Source organism: Mandrillus leucophaeus, unplaced genomic scaffold (assembly GCF_000951045.1).
Source record: "Mandrillus leucophaeus isolate KB7577 unplaced genomic scaffold, Mleu.le_1.0 Scaffold798, whole genome shotgun sequence".
In the NCBI taxonomy this organism is placed as follows: domain Eukaryota; kingdom Metazoa; phylum Chordata; class Mammalia; order Primates; family Cercopithecidae; genus Mandrillus; species Mandrillus leucophaeus.
The window spans coordinates 2265037-2290218 of NW_012108674.1; the positions used below are offsets into that span (position 1 = coordinate 2265037).

Consider the following 25182-nt stretch of genomic DNA (forward strand, 5'->3'; position numbering starts at 1 on the left):
TCATAGTTAAAAATTATAAATATTGACTGAATGCAATGGCAGTGAGAATACAGTTTTCAAGTGTGAGTTTTAGCACTGAGGGCTGGTTCATGAGCTGGGTGTTCCCAAAGCCATGGGTAGAAGTGGGAAATACAGCAGAACATCTTAAATGGGTGAAACTATATTTCTTAATAACCCTAGGTTTTTCCTGATCTCATTAGAAATGATTATGTTCCTTAAAATTTTTTTAGCTGTAAACGCAATATATTCTATTGTATAAGATTCGGGGTTATTTTATTTAATTTTAATTATAATTATAATTAATAAAATAAAATTTTATTTAATTAGAAATTAAAATTATCCATAATCTTATACAACCAAATATTGGACTCACGGTCACCTTAAGTATTTTGAGGAAAATAAAATCTTTGTATCTTCAAATATTACAACTCAAAGAGACTACATTTAGCTCATATGTTGATTCAATTAACAGTTTTTAATAACATCTATTTTGTGTCAGGCACTATTCTTGGCACTGGGGTAGAGCAATTACTAAAATGCAGTGTCTGCTCTCATGGAGCTTACATTTAAGTGGGGAAAGAAGGGTGATAGAAAGTAAATAAGTGAAAAGATAACCTAAAGTGATAAAAGCCTTGAAGAAAAAGCAGGGTTTGAGATGGAGAGTGGCAGGGGGTATTAGTATATTTTAAGGAAGTGAGGGAAGGTCTGTCTGATGAGGTAACATTTGAGCAGAGATTTTAGGATAAGAGCATTCCAGACTGAAGGAATGGTAGATATAAAGATCCTGAAGTGGTGGGATGTTGATGTACTAACTATATGTATGCTAGGCTTTTAAAATCCTAACAGTGACACAAAGAAGTAGGTAATTATTATAATTTGTATTTTGCAGAGGAGGAAACCTACATGCTTTAACTGCTGTGCTATACACCCACGTGATGTAATAGAGCAGAGAGTTAAAGTATGAAACTCAGATCCCAGGATGCCAGGAAAAGTTCCCCAGAGGAGCTGCTCCTTGAATTTAGTTGTAGTGAAAGAGCAAGTAGAAAATGAGAAGGGTTTAGAATTCCGGTCTGTTTTCTCCTGTCACTATATCCCCAGAAGCACATTTATTTGGAAGCGCATATATATATACTAAAAATTGATAAGCTACAGAGAAGACGATCATAGACCTCAGGGAAGATAAAGTGAGTAGTTCCATTTTTTTTAACTGAATGGAACAAAGTGTTTAACATTGTTTGAATGTTTGAATATTCTTTGGGCTTCTGTGAAGATAAAATATTCCAAAAGCACATGTAAGTTTTTAAGATTCTTGCTAGCAAGGAAAAATAGCCCACTCAAGCCAATTTCATTAAAAAAGGAATGTTTGCTTTAAGTATGTGTCCTAAAATGCAAAGGAGGGTATGTCAGTTAGCTTTTGCTGTGTAACAGATTTTTTCAAAATATAGTGGCTTAAGACAACCACCACTTGGACTGGGTTCAGCTTGACAATAATTCTATCTATTTTGACTGGACTCATTAAGACATCTGATCTCAGCTGCTGGTCAGGTTGACAGTTGTGCTTCTGGATTGGCTGGCTGTCAGCCGACATGATAGGAGGACTTGGGCCACATGTCTATCATCCTCCAGGCTAGTCCAGGCTTATCTAAATGGAGAGCTCCAGCTTCCAGGAGCAGGTAGAGGGCAAACTCCAATGTACAAGTGCTTTTCAAGTTTCTGCTTATGTCTCATATGCCTCTATCAAAATTGAGCAAAGCAAGTTTTATCACAGATCTCATGAGTGGAGAAACAGATTTCATCTTTTGATGGGAGGAGCTACAAAGTCACATTGCAAGGGAATGGAAACAGAGAGCGGAAGAATTTGTGGTCATTTTGCAGTCTAATATAATGGAGCTGGGTTTCAGGAATGCACAGAAACCAGAAACCTAAGTGTTGTTAAGACTGCCTCTCTCACTTGTCTTGCTCTCTGTTTTGCTTGTCTGTTTCATTCTTCTTAATCTTCAGACCAGCTTCATCTACTTCTCTGGTCTCCATTTTAGAAAATATGGCTGCTGACAGCTTCTATGACCATATGAGATAGACACAGATCACTTAAAACTGACTCTTTCCCCATTGGGAAGATTTTTCTGAAGAAGGAACTCTAGAAGGGAATCTGGTTAGTGTCTTCAGTCAGGTACCCACTCCTGGATCTATGAACTGTGATAAAGCATTTTGTTGGGTGGATGGGAGATTGGGGGGATTACAGTGTGTGAATCTGGCAATTATGAGTTATATTGTTATAACCTTGTGGCATTAATAGTTGGAAGTAGAGTGCTAAGAAGGAGAAAAAAGAGTTCAGTGTCCCCAGAAAAGTGTAGAGATGGGAAGAGGGTGGCTAGACATCTCATATGGGTCCATTACGGTGAGTTTTATAACTATTGTATTAATTTCAGGGGATTGAGAGTAGTGGCTGGGACCTTGGAGGAACAACAGATGATGAACTAAAAACCAGTATGGAAGGGAGGAACTTGAGCAAAGTAAAGGGGTAAAGGGTGTTAAAGAAAAAAATATTCAATGATACTTGTTAAAGTATGGCAAAGCAGGCTTTCTTAAGGACCATTGTGACGAGATTTTGCAATGGGAGAGAGAAGTTGGGCTCAACTCTGAATATAGCATGGCCAAGTGGGAAGTTATAGCCAAGGAGCAGGGTGGGAGCCAGTGAATGGGAAATTAAACAGCAGGAGTAATGAGGATTCCAGCTAACCTGACCTAAAAGGATTCTTGCTTAATGCAGGCCAAGCTGATCAGTCATTACCTGGGGGATGGTGGAAGATGAGGAACCTGATCAGATACCAAGGGTGATCAGATATTGAGGGTGGGGTGTTCTCACTAACCTGATTTAGCAGGGTGAACAGATAGGCCTAGTAGCTGGTTCAGGAGCATGACTAAAGTTTGGTGAAGCAAAGAATCTTTGTCAAGGTCTTCTGTCTCCAGTCCAATGGGGAATCCCTTCAATAGTGGCAGCAGTGTTTCTAGTAACAGACTGGGAAACCTGTTTGGGAATGTCTTGGATGGTTTTATCACTTAAACCATTTTTCTTCTACACATAATGCCATTTCTGTGATAACATGTTATTTCTGTTTTAGTGGAATTTTCTAGTTCTTTATTTCCTCCTTTTCATGTTGGTCATATTATAGATGTTTTGATAGTTATTGGCACATTTTTCTTGAATAAATCAGAAAAATGGAAAGAAGTAAAATTACCTTTTTCATATTTTTATCAAAGAAGGAAGTTGGAAAGTATTGACTGTAATGAATTTTCTGGATTTTTTTGTTCTGTGTCTCAGCACATAAACATATAAAGAAGAATGAGATAGATTTTTCTATTATAAAACTATAAATGTAGAGAAGAAAGTGACATTTCACTCTCCAAGATGTGCCAATGTCATGTAATGACTGCATAGTTCCAGGGTTTTAATTTGGTGCATATTCATTTATTAGGGGAAGATTTTTGTCTCTGAATATAGTGGGTTAGCAGGGAAGTGGGGAGTTGACATTGTATATTCATTTGTTCATTCATTCATTTAGTCAGCATTCATTTATCAACAGTTTAGGCATTAGAGATACAAGGTGAACAGAATGCCTCCTCCCCTCATGGAGCTTAGACTAATGGAGGAAGACTAATATTAAACAAACATACACAAATATCTATACACAGATTGTGATAAATGTTATGAAGGAAACAGATTATGAGAGAGAACAGGGAGAACCCAATTTAAATGGGGAAGGGAGGTTTTAGGAAAGGCTTTGTGGTGTCAGTTGAGATGTAGAAGCTGAGTTGCAGGTGCAAGCCAAAAATTACTCATTTTTTAAAGTCACTATGTCGTATGTCAGTGTAAAATGCAGAGTGTTCTAGAGTGCTTTGCAGAGCTAAAACTTCAGCTATAGAAATAAGTAATATATCCTCTGAAATACGTGGATAGAAAGAATCATGAAGTGAAGAGAGAAAGTGAGCAGAGCTGCAGTCTGAGGCACAGGTGGTGTAAGGACAGTGGCTGATGTTGCGGGCTGCTGTTTGGTCCAGTGGCAATGAGCCCATTATCCACCTGGCAAAGCAGCCAGCCAGGGTTCTATCCTTACTGGTATATCTTGAAATGACAATCTTCTTTTTCTCCCCTTCTTCTACTGTCTCTCTTTAGGCAATGTTAGCGTCTTTTGTTCCATGGATTGGCAATGTATAAAATGGATTTATTTTCTAGCAAATTACCTTACCAATTGGGTACATCTCCTGGTCTAGGTTAGTTTTTGTTCCATTAGAAATTACTTCCCTCTCCTTTGAGCCCTTCTACCAATAGTGTGCTAAACTAAATGACATTTTTATATTTACATCCAAGATAGTGATTATGCAACATCATCTGCAATATTGTTTCTATGTTTAACTAAGTCTTCTGTTAAGCATAGTATTTATAACATTTATAATTTGGGAGAGTATCAAGAGTAACTGTACATAGGTACTCAAGGAATGAAAATCTAGAGAAAGAGATTACAATCATTTACTTTTCAAAGGATAAGTTTTTTAGGTCAGTTTTTTGCCTTATGGATTAGACTGTACTTAGGCTGTGATTTGTAATTAGATTGTTCATGAACGTTATTGGTTGTCAGCACTTCTTTTGGTTCTCCCATGGCATGTAGCTTAGACCTGCAAATATATATTTAAAAAGTGCTATACAAGAGATCAAATGAATCTGCCCCTGAGGTATTCTTCCATACGGTATATTGTGCAGTGCAAGGTGAGGGTCCTGGTAGATTGCATGGAGGGTGAAGGTGAGCTCTTGCGGTAGCCTCAACTTAGCATAGGCCTCACAAACACCGTTTTGAGTAGAGTTGTGCCCAAGAATCCACATGTTGAAAGACAGGACAAAATGGAAATTCTCTACTGTTTCATGAAGTTTTCCTTTTACTTCCCTCTCCTATTTTGCAAAGAGTAAGGAATTTAACCCTTTTGTTTCAGCATTTCTACATTCATTTTCATCTTTTGTAGAACAGAATATTTATAAATTTTTAAAATTTGGAGGAGGACAAGGAAGTGTAGTTTCCCTAGGAACTGAAGTTAAGAGACTGCTGTCTCTGAACCCCAGAACTCAGGAGCCCTCTCCCTATGTGAATTTTTATTCCAGTCACCTCCCAACTTGAGATATTAATAGGAAATCATTTTCTAGCCTCTGTTACCATAGTGATCTCACTGCTTCACAAATTAGCCCTTCTCATTCTTGGACCACTCTAGTCATTGGAAAGATTTTCCTTCTATTTAATCAAACTCTACCCTTTCTACCTATGTATCCCCAATTGTCTCCTTTTGATATTAGAATCCTTTGAAGTTTGAAGGAACTGCTTGTGGGTCCTCTTACTCTTTCTGTAAGCCACACATCCAGTGTTGTTTCAACTATTCCTCATGGAATATGGCTACTGGACCTCCTCACCATTCTTACTCCCCCTTCTTAGAGTGTACTCTTGTTTATCATCGCTACCTTAACATAACTATTCCTCCCGTCTGCTATATCTCAATTTTTTATTCTACTTGTACCAAGTGCCTACTTTCTTTATGTTTAAAGTGTCTAGGAATTATACAACCCAAAATATTCAATGAGGTTAATAAATTAGAAGTAGAAAACTAGGACAAAAGAAAGGAGAATAAAAACATACCAACTGTTAATTACTTAATGTAGTTGTTTTGTTTAATCTTACTGAGATTCCTGGAGGCCAAGGTAAAAAGGGCAATATTAAGTTATAGAGGTCTCCTGATCAGAATAGAGGAATCATTCCAGTTCTTCAGAAGAGGCAGTATTTTCCCTGGGGGTGCTAAATTCCGAAATGCATTTCCCACATGGGTTCTTTAGAGCACATAAAATATAATGAAAATCACCTCTGCAATGTCTGAAAACAAATGCAAAAGTGGTGTTCACATGAGTGTTTCTTATAATGACCTTCAGTAGATGCTCTGAGCATAACATTTGAGCACAATGCAGTAAAATCAATTTATTTCATGTAACAACTCTTGGAACACCCTCATCATTTCCTGACCCTAAAGATACTTCCCACTACATGTCAAAGTGTTTGCGAATTAGCTACTGTATACATAAAACCCTTTCCCCAAGGCAAATATGTACACTGAGTTACGTATTTGGTTGATTCAGATGATGATTCATAGAGGTTCTTTGTTTCTCTTTGGTTTGTGTCTATATCTGTATGATCAGATCCATATTAGGAAAATTAGCAAGTATTCTCATAGTTATTATTATGCTAGGGAAAGAAATAATAACTAGTCATCGAATGCCCGTCTCTTCTTTCTTTCTCTAGGACAGTCCAGATTGGTTTACCACTAGAAATCCTGCAGTTAGGACCTCAAGGGTGGGACAGGACTGTTCTGCTCACAACACAGTATGAGGAACCCTTCCTCCAGGGAATAGGAGGTTCCTCTATCCATGGGAAGGAACGTGCAATTCCAGGACACGTTTGCCAAACCACAGAGATTGTAAGCCTGCTGCCCATCCATTATTATCATTATTTAGCATTTTTAGAAGGTCAGAGCCAAAATAAGTACTCTGCCAGCCAAAGGAGCGACACCAGCCTTTACCACAGGCATTGGAGGCCCCGTTGGTATTTAGTAGCAGTGACTCGGGTCCTATTATTGTCTGATTCCATCAGGCTGGCCAGGCTCCTGCCTCCTGTTGGCTTTCCCCAACAACTGTTTTTTTAGGCAGTTTTTTCCTCCCCTCATCTCCTCTTCCCAGTAGTAGTTATTTGGTATGTGTTTGCTGACTGTTCCCTCCAACTCCCACCCTGTGTTTTTTAAGAATTTAAATAGTGGAAGGGATTCAGTCAATTGTGCTAGTGAGAGATAAGTATGGAGGGAAGGCTTTGGGGGCTCCTGAATTTTGGGTTCCTGGTCTACTCTCGAAACCTTTCCCTGAGAGATAAAGTATAGTATTATGCTTAAAAGCATAGAACCAAGACTCTGAGCTCAAATTCTGGCTTTGCCATTTACTAGCTGAATGATCTTGGGCAGTTTACTCAACCTCTCTATGCTTCAGTTTCTTCATTATAAAATAGATTTGAAACTCCCTCCGTCACAGATGTGAAACTAGATAGAACACAAAAAGTGCTTAGAACAATGTCTGAGGCATTGTGTTAGCTGGCATTACTATTATCGGGCTATAGAAATCATACCAAGATATTAGCCTTATACTGAGATCACTCTGGGTTGCGAAACAATGAAGAACATTGGGGTCTTTGGGAGGCAAGTATTTGGGAATTGTGTTTGGAGATGGATAATGGCAAAGCCCTCCAAGCCTCAGACTATCCAGCAAGGTACACGTTTTTTAACTTGAAGAGAAAATGGAGGAACATTGTGATGAATCAGAAATGTCTGCTTCCTATAACTTATAGTCAACTTCATTGTTCATTCTAATGAAAAGGAGTTTCAGTCCAGATATGCATAAATGGTGCTCCATTGGCTCACCAGGGCCCAATTTTGGGCACAGCCTCTGTTTCGTGAAGGAGAATGACAAGGTAGCTTGGTGGACTTTGGAGCCAGGCCTTTCTGGCTTTGAATCTTATCTTAGGTCAGTTTATTGACCTTTTTGAGTCTCAATTTCCTTCTCTATGAAATAGAGAAGTTACAATTCTATAAAACTTTATAATTCTTTTTCTGGGTTGTTTTGTAAATTAAATAAGATGTACAAAATACCCTACACAGTGTCTAGCCTTAGAAGACATTTGGTATTTGTCAGCTTTCTTCACTTTTTTATTAATATTATTTCCCAATTTGTTTAATTTATCAAGAAAGTCTTGTCATGTAGGAAATAATTTAAAGAGCTGTTTCAGAGCTCATGTGCATGCAGATCACCTGGGGATCTTGTTAAGCTGCAGATTCTGATTCAGTAGGTCTGGGATGGAGCGTGAGATTGTGCACGTTTAACCTGTTCCCGGTGACACCAATGCTGTGTGTGAAGACTGCACTTGGAGTAGCAGAGTATACTGTACTCTTTTCTCCCTTTGCATCTCATTATTACCTTTTAGATTCATGTTAATATTTTAACAGTTTTACCACACACATTTGCACATCCAGAATCATCATCTGGAGAAACATCCAAGTTTGTACATTGTTAGGTACTAATAAGATTCCTCCTCATCCAGTACAGGCCGTGATGGTTGAGGTCTAGAAGAAACCTATCATAGACATTTCCAGGATTCCCATGGACCTAGGATCCCAAAGTGTTTGAATAAAATACTTTGCTCCAGCCTCATTGTTGAAGGCCCCTTCTTAGAATCTGGGTCCCTCTGTGACTTGGATTGCAGGTCAGTTAGGTTAAGGAAGTGGTCTTTGTCTTTCTCTTGTCAACGAGTCTGGAGGGAGCCACTGGAAGACTGTGTTTCTGCCCTCACTGAGCACCTGAGATATTTTTAGAGCCACATGTCCCAACTACTAGCTTTCTCCAGGTTCATTAGATCATGTTCTCTCCAGGGTACACAGATAGGAGAGTGTACTTTTGTTCTTTTGTGATACACACTTTCTGAGCCCATTGAGTTTTTATAGGAACATACGATATCCAGTCCTAAGAGCTAAAAACAAGCTATGTGTGAAAAAGCGTGAGTGCTTAATGCAAACTCTGTGGTGTTTCTACATTTTCGCAGGTTTCTTAGAAACCTCCTCACTGTTGTTGTTTTTTTCTAGTTTCTGCTTGTTTTGATATTTAAACTCCTTCCTTTCTTTCCTGTATTGTTTACAGGAACTCTTCAGCCTGAACCATCAGGGTCATTTGCATCTGCTATGCCCATTTTGGGAATTGGCTGTCTTTGTCCTCAGGCAACTTTTCTTGAAGTAAAAAATGGAAAAGTTACTAATTCCTTTGCGTTACCTCTCTTCGAGTTAGAGATGTGAAGAAGAAATAATAGCCTCCTTCTTGAAAAAAAAATATTAAAACAGGCTTTTTTCTTTTTCTTTTTTTCTTTTCCTTACAAAGTGTCTGTAAGTTAGAGCTTGGTCATCAGCCATGTTTCAAAACAAAGCAAGTCTGCTTCAGTCTCTTTAGAGTTATCTTGGTGCCATTTCATGGAGAATTTCCTCTGTCCTGGCTGGGCTCTACCTAATATGTTTGCCAACTTGGGGAAGAATTTGAAAATAGCCCCAGGTAAGAACCCAGAAATTTTGAAAGTTAGGGTGGAGAAGGATTATAGGGGGAGAAAATAGAGAAAATATTTGAGGTAAAGTCAGGGGAGCCATTAATGTTTTTACCTTGTCTAGATGAAACAGTCAGGGCTGTAACAGAAAACAGATGGCACACTCAATATGAAAGGACAGTTTATTTCACTGGGACTGTTTACAAAGATGTTGGTTTAGGGGACACCCAGGACTAGTTGTAGCTGTGCTGTTACTGCCCTTGGGCCTGAAGGTACACTCGAGACCTGACTTCACTCTCCCTCCCTTCCCCATTTCCTGCCAGAGTCCTCTGTTAGAAGAACCTAATGGGAAGCAGAGAGCACTGGAGCCTGTTGATGCACAATTATGCATTGCTTAACAATGGAGTTATGGACTGAGAAATGCGCTGTTAGGTGATTTAGTCATTGTGTCAACATCACAGAGTGTACTAACACAAACCTAGATGGTGTAGCCTACTACACACCTAGTCTATATGGTACAGCTTATTGCTTCTAGGCTATAGAACCAGTGCAGCGTATTACTGTACTGAATACTATAGGCAGTTGTAACACAATGGTAAGTATTTGTGTATCTAAACATAAAAAAGGTAAAAGTGTGGCTTAAAAGAAAAAAATGGTACAGTTATATTGGGCATTTATCATGAATGGAGCTTGCAGGACTGGCAGTTGCTCTGGGTGAGTCTGTGAGTGGTGAGTGAATGTGAAGGCCCAGGACATGACTGTACACTACTGTAGACTTTATCAACACTGTACACGTAGGCTACACTAAATTTATACAAAAATGTTTTCCTTCAGTAATAAACTAACCTTAGCTTGCTGTAACTTTCTTACTTTATAAACTTAAAAAAAAAAACTTTCTGACTCTTGTAATAACACTTAGCTTAAAACATAAACACATTGTATAACTGTACAAAATGTTTCTTTATATCCTTATTCTATGAACTCTTTTCTATTTTAAAAAATTTTAATTTTTTTAACTTTTTAAACTTGTAGTTTTTTTGTTAAAAACTAAAACAGAGTCAGGGTCATCAATATCACTGTGTTCCACCTCCACATCTTTCCTACTGGAAGGTCTTCAGGGGCAATAACATGCATGGAGCCGTCATCTCCTGTGATAACAGTGCCTTCTTCTGGCATACCTCCCAAAGACCTGTCTTGAGACTGTTTTACAGTTAACTTTTTTTTTTTTAATAAGTAGGAGTATGCTCTATCATAATGATAAAAAGTATAATAAATATGTACACCAGTAGCATAGCCATTTATTACCATTATCAAGTGTTATGTACTGTGCGTAATCATATGTACTACACTTTTATATGACTGGCAGTGCAGTAGGTTTGTTTATGTCAACATTACCACAGATGTAATGTGATGTTACAGCTGCTCTGAGCTATGGTGTCACTAGGTGATAGGAATTGTTCAGCTCCATTTTACTCTTAGGAGACCACTCCAAAATGTTTTTGTGCAGCACATGACTGTAGTTCATCCTGGGCAGCCTTCTGGGATAGCAGGATGAAGACAAGTGGACAGATCTGGAGAGGCAACCAGAAGCTGTCTGGCACTCTAGGTTTACATTTTCTTTTGGAAGACTTGTTCACCTAAAGACACTATCAATATTGTGTGCTCCTTGAGGGCAGACACTGGCTTATTCACTTATCTGTTAGGTCACTATTTAAGTGATTGTTGAATGAATGAATGGGTCTGTTTATTTCCTTCCTTTCTCTTGACTTACACTTATGGCAGCCGACTATAACAGTGTAATTTTGTCTTGGTTAGAGCCTTGTGTTCTGAATAGTTAGGCTTCCCTTAGGCATGGTTACCTAACTCAGAGAAATATTCCTTCCAGTGTAATTCAACTTTTAACAGTCTCATTAGTAAAACTGCTAAACAAAAACAGGTCACTGTATTAATATCTTGAGTCTTTTTGTATCCTTATTATTGTTTTTTTGGTGGATATGCAGGTTTAGCGAAGCATAACATTCATAAATATTTAGCCCTTCTCAGTTCTAATCAGTTAGATTTCATTAGATTCTCTATTAAATTGAACCCTGTTATTTCATTTCTCCTCTTACGTGGAGTTCTGGTGGTGTGCAGATGGACAAACTGTTTAATTTAGGAAGCCCACAAGCCTTTTGTTTCCTTCCCAGGCTGCTTCAAGGGAACCACACAAAGGACTAAAGTAGCTTCATTAACTATCTTCAGTAGCTTTAAAAGATCTGTAAATAATGTCAGGTTTCTTCTAACTGTCCAGAGGGCAGAAGTCTGAATAGATACAAGCCTATTGGTTATACACTTTGGAAAAGTTTCCCGTGCAGTCAAATTGTCTTCCGTAATGATTCTCAGTCATTAGGATTTTGAAGGAAGGGATGGAGAGCAGAATGTTTTAGGGGCATTCAGATTCTTTAAATTCTATCTCCCTGAACACTTGAAAAATGGTCTTATATTCTATAGTAATTATAACTTGTCTTTACGTTTGGCTTGGGACTTAGCTGCTTTCTTGTGTAAATCAGATGATTCCTTATTCGTCACGTAAAGATAACAACAACTGTGTAGTACTTTAGAGCACTATGAGGTGCTTTTATTTGAAGTTTTAAACTTTAGTTTCTTGGATCATTACAATAATACTATGGCTAGGGAGGTGGGTATTTTTCTCCTTATTACGGATAGGAGGTGATATATGGTGGTGGTTAAGATTATGGGTGCTGGAGTCAGATAATTTGAGTTTGAATTATATCTTTAATAATTACTAGCCTAGTCTCAACTAATAAACCCACTCAGTTTCCTAATCTGTAAACCGCAGAGACCTAGTTTATAGGTGTATTAGTCTGTTATCACACTGCTATGAAGAAATACTTGACTGAGTAATTTATAAAGGAAAGAGATGTAATTGACTGACAGTTCCACATTGCTGGGGCAGCCTCAGGAAATTTACGATCATGGTAGAAGGCAAAAGAGAAGCAGGTGCTTTCTTCACAGGGCAGCAGGGCGGAGTGAGTGCAAGCAGGGGAAATCCCAGACACTTATAAAATCATCAGATCTCCTGAGACTCACTCACTCTCATGAGAACAGCATGGGGGAAACCAACCCTGTGATCCAATTACCTCCACCTGGTCCTGCCCTTGACACGTGGGGATTATGGGGATTACAATTCAAGATGAACTTTTGGGTGGGGGCACAGCCAAACCATATCAATAGGGTTGTGTGAGAAATAAATAATTCAGGCAAAGCAATTAGAACACTACCTAGCACATAATAAATGCTCAATAAACCTTAACTACTAAAACCATTAGCATTGTTAATAGAATATGAATAAATGGAAAAAATAATTACTAAGCATAAACTTCTCAAACTTCTCGATGTTATGGTTTTTTCTTCTTAAGAGGGAGGATACTTAAATTTTGGTGAATCTCATTTGTCTTTTCATATCCCTTTGAGGTAGTGAAAAATAGATTGCATCATCTCCATTGTGCAGGGAGTTGAAGTCCAGTGAGAAAAGAATACAAGCTTTGGAGTCAGACAGATGAGGTTCAAATCCTGGCTCTTCCACTTCTGGTTATGTATCTCTAAACTCCATTTTTTTCATCTCTATAATGGGGATAAGCAGAACATTGTTTGGAGGTTTGAAGGAGATAATGCTTACAAAAGAAATATTGCAAGGTACTGAGTATACTTACCACATACTGTCACTCAGTAAATGTGGCTGTTATTGCTGTTGAGGGGAGGGGACTTTTGACACTGGCCCAGGGTCACAGTTAGATGGGCACCCAGGTTCCATCATCTCTTACGTAATGATGAATGTACTGCTTCATCTGGGTATGTTGTTTCTCTACATTTTAAATCCAAGTGTTTTGATCTTTTGGTTACTAATTTATTTTTAATGTACATATTATGGACACTGGCTCTGTGTGTCAGCAGGCCGTGAACAATGCCTATTGCATCAAAATCCTAAGTTTACCTCATGTCACAAGACAAAGGTAATGTTAGTGAATCCACATGACCAACAAGGAATGTGACACTTGCAGAATCTGTCAGATGGTGTTTGGGCAACTATTCTCAGAAATCGAAAGCAGCAGGTGTTTACTAATATTTACTATGTGTTTGGCATTATGTGAAGTAAGGGACACAAAAGAAACACCGTACTTTATTCATCTCTCACAACAAACAGATGTGATAGAAACGTGAAACAAGGAACAATAATAACACTGTGATTCAGCTCATATTAAGTGGGCTCTGGTCTAGGTCCTGCATGGACTCTCACAGACATGTAGATAAAAAGACAGGTAGATCCACACTTAAAGCATATTCAATACATGATAACAGAGTTATTAACAGGGAGTGCTGAGGAGGAGTTATGTGGTATGTGTGCATTTGGGTGGTGGTGCAGGTTCCACAGCAAGGTGCTGCTTGAATTGTTGACTAGTTGGGAATGCTGGGTAGGGGGGTATTGAGTGAAGAGAATAGAAAATCATATTGTAAAGACAATGGGATGTGAAAAAGCCTGGGGTGGTAAAGAACAGCATTTGTTTAGTATCCCTCATGGCTGGAGCTAGGGTTTACAGGAGGAGTGGTGGGAGAGCAGGCTGGAGAAGTGCACTAGGGTTGAGTCATTAGAGACCTTGTGTACCATGCTGAGGACTATGAGCATTAAGGTGTTGACAACCAAGCAGGCAAGAGATGATTATATCAGTGTTTCAGAATAATTATTCTAGAAACATCATATAGTAAAACAGAAATAAGGGCCTGAATAAAGTCTTACAAGAAAGAAAAACTGAATTGATGAATGAATGAATAGTAGTGTATTAGGTGATACTAACTATAAATGTTTTAGGAGTTTAGAAAAAGGGGACACCATGATGGGAATAATATTTGAAGAAGACTCCATAATGAAGAAAGTTTTTTTGTTTTTTTAGAAGGGGTCTCACTCTGTCACCAGGCTAGAGTGCAGTGGTGCAATCTCGGCTCACTGCAACCTCTGCCGCCCAGGTTCAAGCGATTCTCCTGCCTCAGCCTCCTGAGTAGCTGGGACTACAGGTGTGTGCCACCACGCCCACCTAATTTTTATATTTTTAGCAGAGACAGGGTTTCACCATGTTGGCCAGGATGGTCTTGATCTCTTGACCTTGTGATCCACCAGCCTCGGCCTCCCAAAGTGCTGGGATTACAAGTATAAGCCACAGTGCCCGGCCATGAAGAAAGATTTGAGTGGTCAGCCCAGGGATTTATCTATAGTACCTAGCCAATAAACTGGATATTGAACAAAAGTACAATTTATACAGGAGAGAAGACAGGAAGTAATACCAAGTTGCATAACATGTGTGGAATGGTCAAAGAGACAAATCTAACTGGATAAGAAGGGTAAATGATACAATTTCATGTGCATGATGGTCCCAGATTTTGGAAGCCTTCGAAATGCCTGGTTGAGGAGTTTAGATTTATTTCTTAATCAATAAGAAACCATTAAAGATTATTAAACAGATGTTTCAAGATTTTCAGTTTGGGTTAGAACTGTGTGCATCTATTGGGTCTCTTCATCTTGGTTGGAGGAAGATGAGTCTGATGAGATGACACTAGTTCTGATTCTTACATTTAATGGAAATGCCAGAGAGACTTCATTACTTTTGGGCAGGAAAATACAGTTTAATGACCCCACTTTGGTTATGGGTAAACTGTGGAATAGTTCACTGTTGGGAGACAAAGGAAGCTGAGGCAAAAATGAATGATTGCCCATATGAGATTTTCAGTGATACCAGTCTAGGGAAGGGTAGAGTAAATAGAAAGATGGTAGAAACTGCTTGCTCTGTGGAGACTTTTAGGGATGACAGAAACATAGTGTGCACAGTCAGTATCTTATTTCATACCCATAGTCGACATTGTTAATTGATTTTGTTATGTTTTCCTATAGTCTGGAGCCCTTTTTAATGCAGTGCTCCAGGCAGGCTACTATTAGTTGATCAGAGTTGGCACTGAAATTCAAACCTATTTGTCATGGCTGTAGTAAGAAATGAATGAGAAATGGGTTATGACTACTCACAGTACAAATCAGTTTTTACCTTTCCAGGTGGAACTTGCAGAAATCTGTGCCAAGAGTGAGCGTTACATTGGTACTGAAGGAGGAGGCATGGACCAGTCTATATCATTTCTTGCAGAAGAAGGAACTGTAGGTAGCATTCCAAATAGGAACCATTTGGAAATTCCTAGTGGAAAAATTTACATGGAGAGGAAGGCCCTGAGAGCCCCAGGATGCTTGGTTACGGACAGCCTCCTATATTAGGCTCTATTGTAGGATATTATTTCCCAGCTGCTTGTAACTCAAGGCTGCCACCAGTTAACCTACTCTATTTCATGTTGATTGCCTTCTCTTACGCTTCCAGAATGATACCTCAGGTCTGTTTTTCTCATGTGTCTAGCTTTTTCCCTTCTTCTATTTTTCTTCATTGTTAAGATGAGCTTTCTCAATTCCCTAGTTATTGGAACCTCATTTCCCGCTCCTGTCCTAAATCACTTCATCTCATGGCATTTTTATAATCTCATGTTGGTTTTAAACCCAAATCATAGTTCTCTTACCGCATATATTCATAGTCCCTCTTTTTATAATTTACCCTTTGGTATCATTTTTCTTTGTCAACATTTTTGGGGCTTCAGTGGTGGGAAAAAGAATGTTGACAGTAAGCCAGGAATGAATTCCTTAGCTGGATACCACTTCCCCTTGGCTATCAACTCCTTTAGGCAGAGCAGAGGTTTGAGTTGTTGCCCATAAGCTGCTCATTTCCAAAATAGAGCAAACATTTCTTTAAAACATTTTCTTAGTTTTTCATCAGATTCCTACAGGCTTGGCTATTTTCCAAGAACACCTGGATTCCTTCTTATTAAGAATATTTGTTATTGATTCCCCTAAGCCAAAGACATGAGGCATGAGGAAATTTGTTTTAATACTAAGAAAATACTTTGGGTGTTTTGGATGAGACTCAACAGGCAGACATGAGGGCCAGAGTCCTGATACTAATGTAAGTTAGCTATAAAATCTGAACACAGTCCAAGTTCTTTGGGCTTACAAAACACTTTACCATCTGACCCCTGCTTTACCCCTCTATCCTAACCTCTTACCACTTCTCACCCCTCAAACTGTAAGCCCCAGACCAAATTTCCATGCCCGTAGCGCCATTAACATCCCATGTTGTTTTTTGCTCCAGGACTTGCCTAAGTTCTTCCCTCTTCTTGACATGCTTTTTGAGGAAAGAAACCCTCTGTCTGCCCTACTTTTGCTCATCTTTTAGGACTCAGTTTAGATTTCTCTTTTCAACTGAGTGGAGCCTACACTAGGCTGTATCTGATCGGATGCTTCAGCTTTGTGTCCATAGAGCATCTGTGCTTTGCTACCATTGTAACACAGCTTGGAAATGTATTTGTCTCTCTACTAGACTGTCTTTCCCACTTGACTGTAGGCTCTATGAGAGGAGTGGCAGTGTCTTTCTTGTTCATTGTATTTCCAGTGTCTAGTATAGCACCTGGAGGTCAATAAGTAATATTTGAATGAATGAATGCATTTTTGAGAAAATGCTTTGTTAAGATAAATAAATACATAAACACTTGAACATTTTCTGCATTCTAATAAATTATATTTCTCCTTTCATCTTTCTTCTAACAGGCCAAGTTGATAGAATTTAGTCCCCTGAGGGCAACTGATGTAAAACTCCCAAGTGGAGCAGTGTTTGTGATTGCCAACAGTTGTGTGGAGATGAATAAGGCAGCAACTTCTCAGTTCAATATCAGGGTGATGGAGTGTCGGCTGGCTGCGAAGGTATGAACTTGGCAAGCTAGTGAAACTTGAAGTAAGGTTTTTCTTGTCTTTATTTTCATTGTTCTCTATTACTTTATCTCTTTCCCCAAATTTTCGGTCAACATTCTGACTGCAGCAACATTCCAACCGAAGGTCTTTGGGTACAGAGAAATCCGATTTCTAACTCAGAAGACAGATGAACCAGTTGACTCTTCTGGGGTGGCACTGGGAAGAAAAGGGCAGCTTATATATGTGAAGCAGAGTTATGGGTTAGGTCTATGGGTGGAGAAAGACAATTGATGGGAATGACCACAGCTGGTCTTGTTTCCTCAACAAAAGTGATGGCAACCTCACCCTTCTGGTCCTCTAAGATGCAGGTTTTGTGTTGGGTTATCATTCGTCACTCCAAAAATACAGGATTGGTGCAGTCCCCCCACACCCAGTACCCAGGAAGATTTTTCCATGTCTACTAGGGAAACACAAACCAGCAGGGAGTCTTGGAAGTCTCTCTTTAGAAAACCCCCACAGTTAAACCTTAAATCTATTTAGGTAGTTTTCATTGGGTAGCTATTGTAGTTCTAGCAGCATGAAGATATACAAAGGGGCATAGGACATGGGACTAGAGAGAGTGGACAGTAGAGTTGAGTTCAAGTTGAGGGATTATGAAACAGGAAATGGTTAATATGTGATCACATAGTAAGTAATCCAGTGATCCAAAAAGTGACACAGGAATTGAATGTTATAAATAATCCAGAATAGCTCATAATATGACTAGAAAGTTGGAGAGAGGACTGAGGCTGGAGGCTAGGAAGTGGATTCTGGGTCAGGAGCTCCACTGTGTTTTCTTCCACTCTTGCTTTGATCTCCTGATGGATACTGATAGATATCACCTAAGACTTACAATTACCAACCTTTACCAGGTCCTAAATACAGCCTGAAATCTATTTTCTCAGTAGTAATAATTTCAGACCTTCTTTACTTCTCTCAAACACCCATTACTTGATTCAGCCTAACTTCCAAAAGTGATCTTCTCCCATATTTCATGTTGGAAATAGATGTGGTCACATAGACTTTGGCTTCCTGCCATCATATCTGCATGTCTCTCTATATCTGCATCTCCTGTCAAAGCCAGCCCTTCCGTGTGTGGCTGCAGGGAACTCACTCCATCTTTAGCCTGTTCCTCACCTCTATTTCTCTACTAAATCCTTTCTATCAGACTCTACCTATTCTAGCATTTTGTATTAGAAAAGTCTACCCTAAGCCTCACAACTCTGTCCATCTACTATTTCTATTTCTACTTTTTCATTCTCTTCACAGCTAAACTTCTCAAAAATTGCTTTATATGTGTTATCTTTACTCCTCTACCTCCCTCTTATTCCTTAATTTACTAAAATCTCACTTCTGCCTTCTCCATAATATTGAATTTACTCTTTCTTAGGCCACCAAAGATTTTTTCATTGGTAAATCCAGTGGACCCTTCTCAGTCTTCATCTTATTTCTCATTGTTATTTCTTACCTTTCAACAGAGTTAACCAGTCTTTCCCTCTTGAAACATTCTCTTCCTTTGGTTTCCAGTATACTTCACTTCCGTTTTTTCCCCCTTATATTTTTGTTGCTATTTCTTTTGGGTTTTAGCCATTCCCCCCACTGACCTGCCCTGGGCAGGGATGAAGGGATGGCAGGAATTCACTCCTCCTCCCACAGATGTTTAAATTCAGTATTCTTCAAGGCCTTGGCCTTGGTCGTCTTCTTTCTAGTGGTCTTTCTTCTGTTGGTCTCATGCCCTCAGCTTCAACTTCCATCTCTATGATGATGACTTCCTAATAAACATCTTCAACTAAGGCTTTCTTGGCTGAGCTCCAAACCTCTATATCCAATGCCTTATTGACCATCTTTACTTGAATGAATCATAGACCTCTCAAACTGAGCATGTTGAAATTGAACTCAATCTTTCCCATACCTTATATTTTTCCATGGGTCTCATCATCAGTTATTGACTATCACATTAGCCTTCTCACTGTTCCTTAAATTCATGCTCATCTCTTTCCCAATCATTCTTTAAATAACAGCATGACAGTTTAGAAATTTAAATCTAAACAATTTAAATTCCCATGCTTCACACCTTTCAAAAGCTTCCTATTTCGTTGGAGTAAAGTAAAAAGTCCATATCACCACCTGGAGAGCCACCATATCTGAGACCTGTGCACCTCATCCTCTTCATCTCTTAGCATCACCTGCTTTCCTTACACTCCAGCCATGAGACTCATTCTCATTTCAGAGACTTTGCACTTGCCCAGGACATTCTTCCTTCAGCCCTCTTTGAAGTCTTAGTCTAAATGTCCCTCAAGGAAGCCTTCCCTGACTTGCTTACTCCTGGACTAAGTTAGAGCCCCCTTTATATTTTGAAGCACTTTATTTTTCAGTTATGGCACTTATCACAATCATTTATTTAATGTCTGTCTCTTCTTTCAGATTCAGTTTTACCTGAGAACTGAGGCGGTGTTTGTCTTGTTAACTCTTATATCCCTAATGCTTGATGTGGTGCTTAAGCTGAAGAGACACAGGATAAACATTTGTTGAATAGATGAATGACTACTCCCTGCATCACCTACTCTGTACTTTATTTTGCACAATTTCGCAGTTTTTTTACAAGTACCTATTATATGCTCAGCACTGGACTAGATCCTGTGGAGGTGTGTAAAGTGTAGTTTTCCCTTGTTACTGACTTAGCACTTCTCCTCTTACTTCTATCCTCTGAGGTTGGGAAATTCAGGAAATTAGAGATATACTGAGCCAGGAAAATAAAGCTTTTTGTTTCTGGAATATTTGGGGGGTATACATTTTTTGAAAAATTATGATTTAAATGTTTTATTTTTTAAATTTACTTATTAAGATAATGTCTAAAAATAATGTAATAGAAGTGCTTTAATGTTGAACTCTTCATAGTATTTGATCAGTGCATATGTGTAGAGAAACAGTGCTGTAAACTTTTTAATATCAAAGGTTTGATGAACTTTTTTTCTTTTACGACACACTTCCCTTTTCAGGAGATGGAAGAAATTAGTGTCTTATTTGTTTGAGGGCTTAGTCTTGTTGACCTTTCATCTTGAGGTTGATGAGTAAGTGTTGCCTTCCTAAGGAGACCTCAAACATACACAACATTGTTTTCAAAGTTTTATCACGAAATTAGATATCCTCTACCAGATCCATAGGTGAGCTGAAATAAGTATTAGACATGTAAAATCAGTTCATGTTGTGACTACTCTCCCAAAGATACAAGAAGAAAATGACGGATGAAATTGTCGTGCTGAGTCTCTGTTGTAAAAGTTACTGGGATGTGGGAATGTTTTCTGAGAGTTAACTAGAAAAAGGGCATCTCCTTTGGAAGCAGTAGTAGCTGAAGATCTTAATCCACTGCAGAACCTCCTGTTCTTGAGGATGTTTTCTCAGTTTAACTGCATAACCCCATATGCATTTTAGAGGTACTTTGGTCAGCAAAATTGGCATCTGAATTTGGCTTTTTGCTACACACTCCTCCCAATTGACGTAGATAAACACATTGTTTTAAATACTCTGAATTTTTCTCTTTTAAAATGTGGAAGAAAGAAAAATGAAAGACTTTATCAAGACGGAAAATGTTTCTAAATCATGTTGCTGCAAATCACTAAAATCCCAGGTTTCATACAAAAGGGAAATGAAGATAAAACTGCTAATGTGCACTTTACTCAGAGATATTGATATGAGGAATATGCTTTTGCTTAGGAATATAGACTGGAATTCTACTAAGCATATTTTCTTTGCAATATGGTTCTATTCTTCCATTTTTGGCAACATGTGAATGAATATAATTTTTGTTTGAAGATGGTCTCATTAAATAAATAAACTCTCATGTAAAAATATTTTTAAAAAAAGCTTATCTCAGTCTGAACAAACTTTCTGTTTTCCAGCAATAATAATGAAGTGTCAGTTGAAGAATGGCCAGGTCAAGATAGTTTTGAAAATGAGACTGATCAGCTAGGGCTCCACATGGCAAAGTTGTAATGAATAACATTTATTTTTCCTTTCTTCCTATTTTTCTCAGATCCTTTTTGGAAAAAGAGTACTTTTTTTTTTTTAATCAAGTTAACATAGAGAAGTACACTAAACCAATAAAGACAATTTTTCTTTGTTTTGCCTTAATGCTAGCAATTTCTTCTATTCTCAACTTCTGTCTCACCTTGTTTCTCTGTCTCTATCTCTGTCTCTTTCTCTCTGTCCACCAGCTTTCAAAAGCTAATTGATGCAAATTCATAAAAAATCAGAGCCTTGTAGAGCATTTGACTAAAATTAAAATTTTTTCAAAGCAAACTCAATAGAGATTTATAATTACTACTTGTATAAATGATATTTTAATGAAGCACATTTTTATGATAAAGTAACCAGGGATCTTTAGTAGGTACAAAATTTTTCATATTTTACACATAGTTGGGGCTTAAATGTTTCCAGAAGTGCTTTCCTTATACAGTATCCCTTAGTTATATTGAATAATAAAATGTGTGATGCCCATAATAAAATTATACTGTTGCTTTTTGCATACCCTGAGCTCCTTGTGACAACATGAGAAGCAGTGAAGGAGAGAGTTTCATATGATCCTCTTTACACTTCAAGGAAAATTTATAGTGATTCTTTACAGGGCCTGTCTGGTCAGGGTCCATCAGTCATGAGTTTTTAGTTCCTGTCACTTAGTAGTCAGCATGAAACTTATTCTTTGTCTGGTGATAGAATGTGAGGAGAAGTTGGCATAATATTCTCAGGGTTTTGGCAGTTTCCTTGAATTTGAGCAGAGAAAAATTAAATACTCAAGAACGTAGCCAATTTCACTCAGCCAGTTGATTCAATAGTGCATACTCTGCCAAGACTCTAGCATGTAGTATTCAGGCAATGGTGAGTCCAAGCTGCATGGCAGAGGACATACATACTGGGGAATAGGGGTAATGTATTTAGTGGAACCAGATTGTGGCAGGACCTTCAGTGCTATGCTCAGGCTTACCCAGGCTTGGCTTTGAAAGCAGTGGTTGTTATAGGTATTTTAGAAATATTAATATGGTAGCAGAAGTTTTTGCCTTGGTTGAAGAGAAGTAGGCACTAGAGTATCAGTGAGGATGGGATAAAAAGGGAGAGATAGGAGAGAAGCTCTGACTGGACCTAGTAAGGGTTGGGTACAGGCTCTCTATGATTCGATTTTTGTTTTCCTTCTGGCGTATACTTCATTACTTTGAGGAAGTTTTCCTTGACTGCCTTCTGGCCTCAGTTAGGTTAAACACTCTTTTATGTGCCCTTACCATGTCATGTATTTTTCTATTATAGCAGTTTATCACAATTAGATTAAGTTCTTTATGTTAAACATAGCTTTAATTTAACCTCTGTCTTTTCTGGTGGACTGTGAGCTGCACGTGGTCAGGAGCCATGTATGCCTTACTCACTGCTGTCTGCCTGGGGCCTGGAAAGTAATAGGCACTCAGTAAACACTCATTGTGAGCAGATGCACATGAATGAAGGAAATGAAGAAAAAGCTTTGAGTCAATAAGGGCTGCAGCTTCAAGACACAATGGTTGGTGAAAAGCATAGTGCTGCCATTGATAGGTTTTGAGAAGGTAGGATGGACTAGAAGTTGACCAAAAAGTAGGAGATGATGAGAGTTCTTCATGAATATCTTAACACTTTCTCTACCATACCCTCTTACCAGAAGACCCAGGGAGTCTCAGACCAAGAGCAGAAGGCTTAGTATTTTTGTTTGTGTCTGGGACAACCTGAAAGTGCTAAGGAGTTAATATCCTTGAGAGCCGCCTCAATCAGTGATAACTGGGAGTTATTGGGTAAATACTTTGGCTTTCTTGCCCATGGTAGGACAGACTGAGCTTTACACATACAGGTTCCAGAGGACCTGTGATTTGAAGCTCAGCAGGCCCAGACTCACCTGCCAACATCAGTATACCTCATATTGACTTCTCTTCCTGTCTCATTTTCCATTCCTCTATTAATGTTTCTTAGGATCACCTTCCCCTCAAATTCTTACCCTCAAATTTTTGTCACAGGGCCTGCATCTGAGAGAAACCAACCTAAAACAGAGTTTTAGCACTATTTATCAGTGCCTCTTTCCATGACTGTGGACAAAGCACTTGTTGCCTGCTTTCTTATCCACAGAGCATGGAACAGAGCTCAGGAACCTCTCAGAAGTGGTATCTGATATGAATACTTAATGTTTGCCATGGTGAAAAGAAAATGGTGAATGTGGACAAAGAACTGCCTTCTCTTATTTCCCCGCCCTACTACTGAGTGAGAAAGTTGTGACAAAATAACCCATAGCCCTGACTCATAGCCTTGCTTCACAAATGTGAAGGAGGTCAGTCACCTGGGCCACAAGTGCCTTCACGAAGCTCTGTCTTTGAGCAACAATGATCTTATCCACCCATTTCCTTCATCCAAAAGTCATCTTTCTGTTTTCCAAGCCAAATTTCAAAGGGCTTAAGAGGCTTTTCTATTTGACTCCCTCAATGTAGCATAATTCAATAGCTCATGGGCTGTGCAGCTGTCATTGGGGGCATATGGTAGATTTCATACTTAATTGAAATACACACCAAATTGGTTGTGTGGATTCTCCAGCTGAGGGCTCACTGGACAACTCATGTCACAGTAAAGTGGGATATTGCTGGAGTGAATGTGAACTGCCTTAATCTGCAGAAGAGCACATCAGGAGGCTGCCTTTGAAAACTGAATCTTGTGGGCTGCAGCCATCTCTTGCAGACTTTCTCCCCACACATCACTGGCCAGTTTTCTTGGATCAAGTGCCTGGGGCAATGTGACTGGTTCAAGAGAGAATGGGAATGGGAACTTGGAGATCAAAAGCTTCTTAGAAAGAGCCCACTGTCATCTCTTGGGGGCAGTTCTCTGATGTTTTTCTTTTTTTGTTTGGAAGGAACCCATTTATCAAAGTGTTTTTAAATTACTGGAATGTTCACTTCTAGCACAGATCTAGGTTTGTGTTTTGAAATGTGTTTCTAAGACTTGATCAGTGATTTGAACTCATATGGGTAACTTGATATAGTCATCATCCATACCTCATTGAGAATGTGGCCTAGGGGAAGCAAGAAAGAGTTATAAGACCTGGATTCAGTTTCCAACTCTGTTATTAACTAGTTGAGATACTTTGTTTTCTTGTTTTTGTTTTTTTGAGACAGAGTCTTACTTCATCACCCAGGCTGGAGCACAGTGGCCCCATCTCCGTTCACTGCAACCTCTGCCTTTTGGGTTCAAACGATTTTCATTCCTCAGCCTCTTGAGTAGCTGGGATGACAGGCACATGCCACCATGCCCAGCTAATTTTTGTATTTTTAGTAGAGACGAGGTTTCGCCATGTTGGTCAGGCTTGCCTTGAACTCATGTCCTCAAGTGATCTGTCCACCTCAGCCTTCCAAAGCTGGGATTAATGAGGCCACCACACCTGGCCTTGTTAAGTGACTTTGGACAAGTCACTTACTATTATTATTATTTTTGGAGATGGAGTTTGGCTCTTGTTGCCCAGGATGGAGTGCAATGGCACGATCTCAGCAAACTGCAACCTCTGCCTCCCGGGTTCAAGTGTTTCTTCTACCTCAGCCTCCCGAGTAGCTGGGATTACAGGCACGCACCATCATGCTCAGCTAATTTTTGTATTATTAGTAGAGATGGGGTTTCACCATGTTGGCCAGGCTGGTCTTAAACTCCTGACCTCAAGTGATCCACTCGCCTTGGCTGCCCAAAGTGCTGGGATTACAGGCTTGAGCCACCACACCCGGCCTACTATTATTTTCTAAATAGAGAAATAATATCTGTCTCACGGGATTGTTGAAGATTATAAGAAATATGGGGCATATTTTAGACTATATCGCACTATTATTTTTGTTAGCTTCATTGCTTATCTCAGTTGGATTGTGGATGTGTTGCCAGAAAGCATCATTGTAGGAGATCATTGACTTCAGCTCTTTTTTTCCATATAAAATAAATGTATATTTATTCTTTTGTATTATGTATATCTTTGTAAGTTTTCTCAAATTATTTTTGGAATACATTGGAATATAGAACATGAATGAGTGAATGAAATGAATGAATGAATGAATGGGTCAATCTGTGGAGCTATCAACCCAGTACTGCTAATGAACTAAATGTGCTAAGCAAACAGGTCGGAAGAAGTCT

General features: G+C 38.9%; 1 protein-coding gene across 4 annotated transcripts in view; it reads left to right on the forward strand.

Moving 5' to 3' along the window:
• GALK2 (galactokinase 2) overlaps positions 1-25182 on the forward strand; it is a 218289-nt gene that overhangs the window by 115339 nt on the left and 77768 nt on the right. For all 4 annotated transcript variants that reach the window (XM_011967310.1, XM_011967308.1, XM_011967309.1 and 1 more), the window contains exons 6-7: positions 15253-15351; positions 16840-16992. In XM_011967310.1, coding sequence (XP_011822700.1) covers positions 15253-15351; positions 16840-16992 — 252 coding nt within the window. The remainder of the gene's footprint in view (positions 1-15252; positions 15352-16839; positions 16993-25182) is intronic.